The 11708-nt window shown below is 41.7% G+C and overlaps 1 protein-coding gene across 1 annotated transcript in view; it reads right to left on the bottom strand.

The window, feature by feature from the left end:
- Positions 1 to 9982, bottom strand: part of LOC109929777 (neutrophil cytosolic factor 1-like) — a 19135-nt gene extending 9153 nt beyond the window's left edge. The window contains exon 1 of the mRNA XM_048609755.1: positions 9754 to 9982. Within this exon, the coding sequence (XP_048465712.1) occupies positions 9754 to 9982 (229 nt within the window). The remainder of the gene's footprint in view (positions 1 to 9753) is intronic.
- Positions 9983 to 11708: the final 1726 nt, after the last annotated feature.

Genomic DNA, 11708 nt, shown 5'->3' on the forward strand with positions numbered 1-11708 from the left:
CCTTGTTGTCTCGGATTCTCCAGCATCTGCAGTTCCTACTATCTCTGGGAGATAAGTGTCGTTTTCACCTAGAGGATTAGTCAGAGTCTGGAACTTACTTGCCTAGCAGGGCAGAAACCTAGGCAGTCAAATACTGAAAAGTGGGTCTAAGCTCACTTAACAAAAGTGGCTGTTTTTTGGGGGAGGGCAGGCATAGAAATGAGCTAAGTGGGCTCATTCTGTGCCATCAGTGTTCTGTGTTTATTTGGTACAGGTTGCCAATGCAAACGGATTGCTTGGGATGTTGCTGTGAGAAACCTGTGGAAGAGGTGTGAGAGGGTGCAGAGTCATAGAGTCATACAGCACTCAAGAGGTCCATCAGCTCATTGAGTCCTCACAAGACAATAACCACCTTTCAACTCTTCCAGCACTTTCATTTGTCAAATATTGGAGTGGGGAGTGGGGGAAGGGAACTGGAGAAGGCCGCTGTATTGACTACAGAGAATGATCCGTTCAGTTCTGTACCATTTGGTGTTATGACCTCAGGGTGACACTTTGATGGCAGGAGGTTGGGATACTACCAAATAGAGATGAGGAGAGCTCATACAATGACCCAGGGTAATGTAGCTCTTCTCCGTAGAAGTCCCAGGTCAGATACTTGTCTTCTGCTGAGAGACGTAGTGACAGCGAGGAAAGTGATGAAGCAATTGCAATTGACATCAGTGTTCCTGGGTCAGGGTTAGTCCTAATTTTTAACAGTGACTAACACTAGAAAAGACACGTGTCTAACTATAGGAACGTATGAATAGGCTTATATCATACAGCCCCTCAATTCACTGAGGTTCTGGTCAACAAATGAGGTAATTTAAACATACACCTTTGCCCCTTGCCTCTTCATATCTTTGGTTGACAAAAGCCGATCAATTTCTGTTTTGAGGGCAGCCATTTTTCTTAAATAAAAGAGACATATTAATTTGAACCTTTCATCTTGCACACATCAGGACTGACACACTTTGAAAAGGAAACAACAATTTTTTTTAAAAATAAATTTATGCTTGCTCTCACATGTTGGTTTCCTTGTACATCAGTTCAAATGAAAGGTTCGACCTCCTGTCTCTTTTCAGCAATGTTGAAGTCTGTGCCACAAAGCCACAGCCATTTCTCTCATATAGATTGCCATTTACAGAAGAATTCCAAATTCCACCACTTTTTGTTTGTAGTAATATCTCCTTATTTATCTCTTGAAAACTTTAATATTTAGACCCCCTCATATCCCTAATTGACAGAAATAGTTACTCCTCATCTGCCCCAGATGTAGCCCTTAACATCCAGAAAAGTTTAATCAAATTGTACCTTAATATTCTAAATGCAAGGCAGTGCAACCTAAGTTTGTAATTTCTCCTTGCAATTTTACTTTTGAAGCCTAAGTGTCCTTCTAGTAAAATCTACACGACACACCCTCCACGTCCATTCATTCTTTCTGACATTTGCCAGTCAGAAGTGTTCACAGTACTCTAGCTATGATCTACAACAAAACAGAAATTGCTGGAAAACCTCAGCAAGTCTGGCAACATTTGTGCAGAGAAATCAAAGTTAATGTTTGGGGTCTGGTGACCCTTCCTCAGAATGATCTATTCAGGGAGATGTATAATTGAGGTATAGACTCCACTATAGTTTTCTAATCTTTTAGATATAAAGGTTAACGTTCCAATAGCCTTATTTTCTTGCTTGTGACATTTTAATTATATATATATTTATGCCCTCAAGTGTCATTGGGTCTCCATTGTTTCTAGTTTTTCACCATTTGTAAAGTCCCATTGGCCATCCATTTGGATTTCCTTGAGCTAATTGAATTCCAGTTGCTACAGTTTTAATCATTATTCTCTCAATTTATTTTTAGTAATTTTACTCATGTAATACAATGCCTTGAATGATGTTTATGTTTCAGCCATCAGTAAATTTTAGCCATCAGTAAATATGGCTTTCCATCTCATCATCTAAGTCATTACTAATTGAGGCTCCAGTACAGATACTTGTGGGACATGACTAGTCATATCCTGCCAATAAAAGTACCTGCTCGTTCTTCCTACTCTCATGCCACTCAATCAATTAATATGCCTTCAATTCCAAGAGCTTCTTCTTTAGCTGACAGTATCCATGAGGGACTAAATCAAATACCTTCAGGAAGTCTAGCATTGATAAAAAGTCTCTCTGCTTTAACGACCTCTTTAAAAAATCAAATCAGGTTTTCAAGTATGGTTTCTCTTTACAAATTCATGCTGGCTCACTCTAGTCGGTTGAAAATTTTCAGGGTATTCGGTCAATCTATACCTAATAATATTGGACTATCAACTCTATAATTCCCTGGTCATATTTAAGGTTCATTAATTTTACATTTGGATATTCTAGATCTGTGCTCACAACTTATAGCTTTCCTTTGACCAGGATGGTTAATTATCAATCATGTCTTTACACCTAAAATATCTTTTTTTTGTTTGTGAAAAGACATTTTGACAGTTTGGTATTGTCTGTTCCCAATTTGCACTTGTCTGCAACATTTATATAAATAAATAAATAAATAATCATCTGCTTTTCCTTCAGCCATCTATTTGATTTATTCAGATCTTTACATCTGCTGTTCATCGTCAATGTATTTATTACCTGACATTACGACCTTCTATTGTAGTTATTTGCAAAAAAAAAGTGTTCTCTTCCAAATCAGTGGTAAATGGGCCAAATGGCAGGATGCCCAAAACAGACCCAATCACTGTTATGGAAAAGAGTTCCTCTCCTTCCTTGTTACTTTTTGCTGTAACCCACAAGCCAATTTTCAATAATTTATCATAAATTCCCCAGCTCTTCCCTATCTTAAATGTCGAATTTGATCACTCGCCTTTTCAAAAGAAGCCATTAGCTTAGTTACCAACTTAAAATTTGTTCATGACCTGATGCTCCTAACTCCATGCTGACAATTTCCTTTCAGTCAGTATTATTTTTCAATAGTATTATCAGCATTCTGCTGATCAGCATTCAGCATTATCAGCATCAGCATTTTTCTAGCTCTCATGCTTCCCCCAGTTTCCTGTTTGATGATTCATTTGTTTCAGTGATGAGAAATTTGGCAAACATCTGATCAATAATACAACTATAGAATGTATTTACTTGTGCTATGCCCGCTTCCTGCAACATTTCCTCCTTCAGTGACTAATCTAGACTCAATGAAATTAATTTTATTTTTGGCAATACTGTAAAACCTGTACTATCCAAGCCATTATCATTATATACTAATTGCTGGAAAAGAAAGTTGTCCTGTATGTTATTAATTTAATAGCAACCACTAACACATACGTTAACTTTTAAATAGTGAGAAATTCTGAAGAGTTCTGTATGCAGGAAGTGACAAAAATATTAGCTATTTTTAAGGTTAATGGAACTGACTGGACCACACAAACATTGATTAAGAGTGTAGCTTTCCTTCGCATCTGTCATTTCAGGCTTTTTAAAAAAATCATTTCTCCCTTTAATTTCAGCACTGCCCTGTTGTACTTACTCATACTGGGCCACTACTCCGACAGGCCATGAGTTTGAATACTGCCATGATAAATAGTGTCAATAAATTAGAGAAATTGGCCATGAAAAATACATTGTCCTAAAAATACAGCTGGATAATAGCTCCTTCAGGGAAGAGAACAGACTTCCCCTATTTATTGGGACTCAATGTCCTTCCACTCCCATGCTATTTAGGTTATTATATTAGGTTAATGTCTTTAGAAATGGCCCAGCAAGTCAATTCATCACAATGGCTACTCAGTAAGAAAGATTGCTACTCTAAAAAAAAGTGTTCATGGGATGTGGACTTCATTGGTAAGGCTAGCATTCATTGGTCAACACTAATTGGCCTTGAGATTTCTGCCAGCTACAGTAAACGTGTGAAGTATGAGCAGAAATTGAGCATTCAATAAGATCATGTCTGGTCAGTTTGCGTTTCGAAATCTGCATTCCCATCTATCCCTGCTCACCCTTGGTCCTCCTGTCCAGCGAGAATCTACTCACCTCTGTCTTAAAATGTATTCATTGACCCCCATTCCCACCACCAAACTGAGGTAGTGAGTTCCAGAGTTATACAACCCTCCAAAAGATACATTCCTCCACATTTCTATCCTGAAAGGCTCATTCTAAACAGTACCCCAACTTGTTCTGGACTGATCCACAAGAGGAGCATCCTTTCCATATCCACCTTGTCAAGTCTATGCGGGATCTTATACACTTCAATCAAGTCACACCCCCACCTCCATCATCTAAACTCCAGTAGAAAGACACCCAGCCTGCTCATCCCAAGTATCAATCTCATAAACCCCCTCTGAATCAACTCCAATGGAGGGATTTACATACTTCCTAAAATAAGCAGTGAGGAACTATGATCCATGGCTGTCCCACCATTGCCTCTTCCTTTAGTTATTTGGAGATTTCCAAACCAAAAAATATGGTCTGACAACACCCAGACTGTATAAATGAAGACTGAGCATCTATTTCAGTCAATGGATTGGGAACAGGAAAAGTGGCACTGTAGGGGAAGCTCTATTCCGATTAGGGACTGGGTACAGTCTACTCTCAGGAATGGAAGGTTTATTCAGCATCAAACGCGAATGAATTGAATTAGCTTTATTGTCACATGTACACAAATGAGTGCAGTGAAAGGTTTGTACGTCACCACTTACAGTGCCATCTTAGATACAAAGGTACCTCGCTACAACTTCCTCAGTTACAAGATCTTAGATAACAGAGAAATAAAAAGTCCAGCGTTGCAGAAATAAAAGTTCTGAACAGCAATCTTCAAACTCAGACCACGCTGGCACCTAGCCTCCAGTGCACGCTGGGTCTTGGCTCCAGACTGCGCTGGGCTGAGAGTTTTTGACACTAATACATGCTTCTCAAAACAAAAAGAAATCAAATTCTCCCGCACTGACACCCCTTAACTTGAAGAGGTATCCTAAATCGGGCAAAATAAGTTTTAAAAATGCGAAGCAAACAATTTATTGAGAGATGTTGATGCAGTATTAACACACGAGCTGCCATCTTGGCTTGATCAGTTGACTTGATGGCCAACGTGAGATTCAATGTAGAAAGCAACAGCATGGGTTCAATTCCTGTTTCGTCTCAGATAGACTGTTTCCTTGACCTGTCCCTGAGAGTGGAAAACAAAATGACAGATATCCACCAGAAATGAAATGGGCTCAGGATGAAAACCACAGGAAGCAATAAGGCAGGGACTGGCCTTCTGCCAGAACACTCATAAATATATGGAGCAATATGAGAAATTTCTGCTTCTTTATTTCACAAGAGGTAATAAATGTTTATTGTACAAGAGAGAAGAAACACGTCTGAAAACTAAGGTGGCAGTAATCCTGAAAGGCTTTAATGACAGTTCAATGTTTAAATTAATTCAGCAGCAATTTTCATTAATACATACAATGGTTGATCCTGTTCTTGTGAATGGATTGTTAGGAATGCCACCAACATAGAGCAACAGAGGATCATTTGAATCTAGGGTGGCAGGGTGGCTGAGTGGTTAGCGCTGCCCCCTCACAGCACTGCTGACCCTTGGGCAACTGTGTGTGTGGAGTTTGCACATTCTCCCTGTGTCTATGTGGGTTTCCTCCGGGTGCTCCAGTTTCCTCCCATGAAGATGTGCAGGTTAGGTGGATTGGCCGCACTGAAATTTTCCACAGTGTTCAACAATGTGTAGGCTGGGTGGGTTAGTCATGGGAAATGTGGGGTTACAGGGTAGGGGAGTGGGTCTGGGTGGGATGTTTTTGTGGACTCAATGGGCCAAATGACCTCATTCTGTGCTGTAGAGGTTCTATGATTCTGCTTTTAACCACTTTCCCAGGAACAGGGCCATACAATGTGCGTTGAGTAGCTTTGATGTTAAAACAATTCAAGTAATAGATTAGAACAAGACAAGGGAATTAAATCACTGATACTGGAAAAATGTATCTTTCAAATACCAATTTTTTTTTGGAGAAATTCAACAAAAAGGACATATACATAAATTTGCGAAATCGCTTTCTGAGCAAATATGGAAAATAATTTTGTTAATCTGTTACATAGTCAGCACTCAATAAGTACATAAACAAAGAAACAGGTTCTTAAATTTCACACCTTCGGAATGCTTCAATTTTCCTGTAACTATATTCAGGTAATATAACTAGATAAATGGAATAATTGTGACACAAGATATGCAATTTAAATATCCTTTAACATGATTTATTTTTGAGTTTGGATTTAGAATTTGTTCGTGGTACAGAGGTTTATCCAACGTCTGATTTAACAAACAAGTTGTAAGTATTTCTGGAGCCATGGTGATTTGTTTAAGAACACACTGTGAGAGAAAGACAGCAAGGTGTAGAGCTGGATGAACGCAGCAGGCCAAGCAGCATCATAGGAGCAGAAAGGCTGACGTTTCGGGCCTAGACCCTTCATCAGAAAGGTGAGAAAGACTTCCTGGAGAATAATGGGTTTCCATTTACATTGGAGAACATTACAAATGAGCAATTTAAACAGTTGTGCCCTAGGCTCCAGTTTACAAGATCAGGGGTTTTTTTTTCTTTCAGTTGGGGGAAATGCTCACAGCTTTGGAATAAAAAAAGCTTTTTGTTTAGTTCCTGTTTGCTAGGCTCTTAGCTGAGGCTGGATATGTAAAGCTGTTGCTCCCAAGAAAGAGAGAAGATAGTTTAGACTTGTTAAAATGGGTTACGTCGGTCTAAGTTCAGTAAAAGGTGCAGACATTTTGTTAAAATTCTGAGGAGGTTATTAGAGGCTGAGGAAATTTAAACTCAGTTGTATGAAGGCTCCAGGACGAGGCAATTAGATTCTCAAAACTGAGAGTTGTAAAGTCATTGTGAAGTTAAGCCATATGTGAGTGAAAGAGAAGGGCATTCTCCCTGGTTTGAGTACTGCAAAGAGGTGTTTTTATGATTAATGGGACTTTATTTTTACTGTGCAACTTGAAAACTTTGTAAGTGTGTTATATGTAAATACTTTGATTTATTCTATTTTATCTTCATTCCCTTTGCGTATTAAACTTCTGTTTTATTGATAAATCTTGTCTTGCAGCTTTGAGTGTTTGTGTTTTCGTGAAAGATCATTTTGTTAAGAGCAAAAGGAAAATTTTCATCTATCAAGCTAGTTTCAGTTTGGGATCTGACTTCTCCAGGAATAACTTCAGTTAGGAATATAATGTATACGTGCACACAACAGATGCCAGTTTAGAATGCAGTCTGAATAGTGCATTGATTGATAAATAACAACACGAAAGTAGAAATATGTTTTGCAATTTATTAAATTTCAATGGTAATTTTGTACTATCATAGGATGTTATTAAATGTGTTGAAAATTGTCTTTTGTCAGAGCAAAGGTTTAATCAATAACTTTGTAGTTTGATTATTATTGGAACAAGGCATGTAATGAGGAAGGACAATTGTTTACTTAAAAGATTTGAAATTTTCCTGGTTAAACATTACCATGCCCAAAAAGCTAATGAATTAAACAAAGCTAAGAACAGAAAATACTGGAAATCCTCAGCAAGTCAACAACTGCTGAGAAATACAAACAGAGCTAACATTTCAGATCTGTGACCTTTCAGTATTTTCAGTTTTCTTTTCATGTTTCCAGAATATTCAGGTTTTTGATAGGTAAATGGAGCAGTGCATTCATTGATTGTGTCAAATTAATGCTAAATATGATCATTGAGATGGCCCTCTCTGAGACAATGGATAAATGTCCCCGTCCCAAAAAAAATCAGCATCAAATTGCCACTTCTCACCTCATTGTGTGTGTATCACTCCCATATTGTTCTACTGTCATGCTGTTGTCTGCTCACCAGAATTGCTTGTCGGCCTTGTACCTTCTACCCACGACTTGCACCATATGTAAATCACGGCTATGTCCCAAGTCAAACACTGCAAGCAAGAAATGGCTCCTTCGCCATCGCAGCTTGTGAAGATTTGGCCTGGAGATGCCCGACAAGAGGCAAGTTGGCATCCCTGCTTTGCCAACAGGGAGCTGGAGGCCCTGGGTGATGGACAGTGGAGTGGAGGACTGGAGGACGCCAGAGGAGATCACGATGAGAGACACGAGGTTGCCAGCCTGCTCTGTGGATTGCCCAGCAGTGCAGGAAGGTCAGTGCCACCTTCTCTGCTTGGTAAGAGTCAGTGCCACCTTCTTCTCTCTGATCCCTCACCCTATCTCTTGTACTGCACCTCTCCCATCAACTCTCATGGCCTACCACTCTCACTAGTGCTTGCGACATTTTCCCTCATTCACTCTCAACCTCCACCCCCTCTCACCCTGTTCCCCTCCCCCAATTAACCCTTTCTGCCCTCTGTGTTTCCTACTCACTCATTCAGGACACCTTCCTACCTTCCTCTCCCCTTGAGCTATGTTAACCATAGTGTCAGCCACTCCCATCTCATCCAGTCCTTCCTTTTGCCTCATTGCTGTGGAAAACAGGCCACAATTCCCTGATATTTTCCTCCTCAGTCCTAAAAAAAAGAGGGAATCCTCGAGCCCATGGGAGGACAGGGATCACCTGAATATCCCAGCAACTAACTATGGTATATTGTCAAGTGCTGTTATTGCTGTTGCGAATGTATTTTCAATATGTCCCAGTTCATGCCTTAGAATCATAGAATCCCTACAGTGTGGAAACAGGCCATTCAGCCCATTGAGTCCACACCGACCCTCTGTAGAGTACCCCACCCAGACCCAACCCCCTACCTACCCCTGTAACCCTGCATTTCCAAGGCTAATCCATCTAACCTACACACCCCTGGACACAATGGGCAACTTAGCATGGCTATTCCACCCACCCTGCACACCTTTGGACTGTGGGAGGAAACCGGAGCACCCGGAGGAAACCCACACAGACAAGGGGAGAATATGCAAACTCCACACAGACAGGTGCATGGGCCCCTGACACTATGAAGCAGCAGTGCTAACCACTGAGCCACTATGCCAGCCTGCGCCAGGATCAGCAGCATCTACACAGTCTCAGCCTTGGAAAAGAACTGGACATTGGCTCCTTTTCTCACCCCTGAGAAAGAAATTGCGGATCCCTCAGAGGATTCACCCACAAGGCTTCCTCCTGTACCCTCCCCCAGCTACTGGCACCTCAGGTGGGTTGAGAGCACAGTCTGGTGAGCACATTGCTCGGCACATTTCTGCTGGTGGTCGAGGAAGAAATGGCCCTGGCATACACTTGACCACGTGTGTTTGTCTGGAGTAACACATCCAAGGATTAGGTGGTGTCCTCTGCCTGCTCTGTATTGTACCAAGCCGTAGATATGGCAAACATGTTGAAAGCCATCTTATCATCTTCATTGGCCCTATTCGAAGAAGGCATTGCAAAGCACTTACACCATACCTCATGACACAGTATTTGACCCTTACCTCTGTACAGAGTGTAACATGAAGTCTGAACACGTTGAGAGCCAAAAGACCACGAAGCAAGGATTATTTATTTCAATGGCATTAAGTCATTGCAAACACAGGGAACAATTAAGGTTAGGCAGGGAAGTATTTACAATACTGTTCACAGAATGAAGCCTTTAGTTTACATTCGGTTGAGGAGTCCTTTTGTCTGTCTGCTCCTTCTTTTTATGAGGCCGCTGATCCCCAAAGACAACCCTTTATTTTCCCAGAGAAGGTCCATTCGACTGCTCCAGCTGCACCCCCCTTACTGTCACCACCTATTGCTGGACATCCCAACACAACTGCTCGAGCTTCGCTGCTCGGTGATCTCCCTCACTATCGCCACCTGCTGCTGGACGTTCCGTAATACAGTGCCACTTTGCCCCTCCCTCACTGCGCAATGTTCCATGAAAGATGAATAACTGTGGGACTCCTGAGCTTCAGCTGACTTGAGCGCATCTTCTGTTGGAAACTCTGCATTGGGAGACTGGACCACATCTGCTGGAAGTTGATGCAGGCCTTGGGTTTCCATAGAGTCAGAGAGTCATACACCTTCAGTCCAACCAGTACATAACAAACATAATCCCAAACTAACCTAATCCCACATGCCTACTCCTGGCCCATATCCCTCCAAACCTTTCCTATTTATGCACTTTCCAAATGTCTCTTAAACGTTGTAATTGGACCTAAATCCACCACTTCCTCAATTTTTTTTACTCATTCATGGGACATGGTTATCTCTGGCTGGTCAGCATTTATTGCCCATTCCTAGTTGCCCGTGACAAGGTGATGGTGAGCTGCTGCCTTGAATTACTGGAGCCATAGGTTGACCCACACCGAGGGAATTCCAGGATTTTGACCCAACAAGACTAAAAGAACGGTGATATATTTCCAAGTCAGGGTGGTGAGTTGTTTGGAGGGGAACTTGAAGGTGGTGGTGTTCCATATATCTGCTGCCCTTGTTCTTCCAGATGAAAATGGTCTTGGGTTTGGAAGGTGCTGTCGAAGGAGATTTGGTGAATTTCTGCAGTGCATCCTGTAGATAGTACACACTGTCGCAACTGAATGTTGGTGGTGGAGGGAGTGAATGCTTGTGGATGTGGTGCCAATCAAGCGGGCTGCTTTGTCCTGGATGGTGCCAAGCTTCCTGAGTGTTGTTGGGGCTGCACACATCCAGGCAAGTGGGGAGTATTCCATCACATTCCTGACTTGTGCCTTGTAGATGGTGGACAGGCTTTGAGGAGTCAGGAGATGCGTTACTTACCGCAGTATTCCCAGCTTCTGACCTGCTTTTGTAGCCACTGTCTATGTTATGAGTCCAGTTGAGTTCCTGGTCAAAGGTAACCCCCAGGATGTTGATGGTGGAGGATTCATAGTGGCAGTGATTAGATTGTCCCTTATTGGAGCTGGTCATTGCCTGATATATGTGTGGCACAAATATTGCTTGCTACTTGTCAGCTCAAGCCTGGATATTGTCCAGATCTTGTTTCATTTGGATATGGACTGCTTCAGCATCTTAGGAGTCGCAAATTGTACTGAATATTGTGCAAACATCGGCGACCATCCCGACTTATGACCTTATGATGGAGGGAAGGTCATTGATGAAGCATCTGAAGGCCTAGGAGATTACCCTAAGGAACTCCTGCAGAGATGTCCTGGAGCTGAGATGACTGACCTCCAACAACCATAACCATCTTCCAATGTAGCAGGTATGGCTCCAACCAGTTTGCCCCTGATACCCATTGATTCCAGATTGCTCCCAGTCTAGGAGTACCCCCCAAACCTTTATGTTCCTTTCTACCTTGTCCTCCCTGTCAACCTCATCAGCTTTAACCATCCCCATCTTCTCAACCAAATCTTTTAGTTAACTTTTCCCCTTGCCCTCTACACACAGAGTTCCAGACTGCAGCTTAGTTAAGCCAACCATGTCTATGCACAGACACTTCATCAACATTGACTTCAGAAAGAAAGGAGGAGAACTCGCCCCCATCTACATCAACAGAGCGGAGGCTGAGAGAGTTGAAGCATTAAGTTCTTCGGAGTGACGATAGCCAACAATTTGTCCTGGACTTCCCATATAGATGTGACAGTCAAGAAGGCATAACAGTGCTTCTTCTTCCTCAGGTAGCTCAGGAAATTTGGTATGTCCATAAGGTCCCTCACCAACTTTTACAGATGCACCATTTAAAGCACATTGTCCATGTGCATAGTGGCCTGGTACAGCAACTGCTCTGCCCAGGACCATAAGAAACTACAGA

Source organism: Rhincodon typus, chromosome 21 (genome assembly GCF_021869965.1).
Source record: "Rhincodon typus isolate 14 chromosome 21, sRhiTyp1.1, whole genome shotgun sequence".
Taxonomy (NCBI): domain Eukaryota; kingdom Metazoa; phylum Chordata; class Chondrichthyes; order Orectolobiformes; family Rhincodontidae; genus Rhincodon; species Rhincodon typus.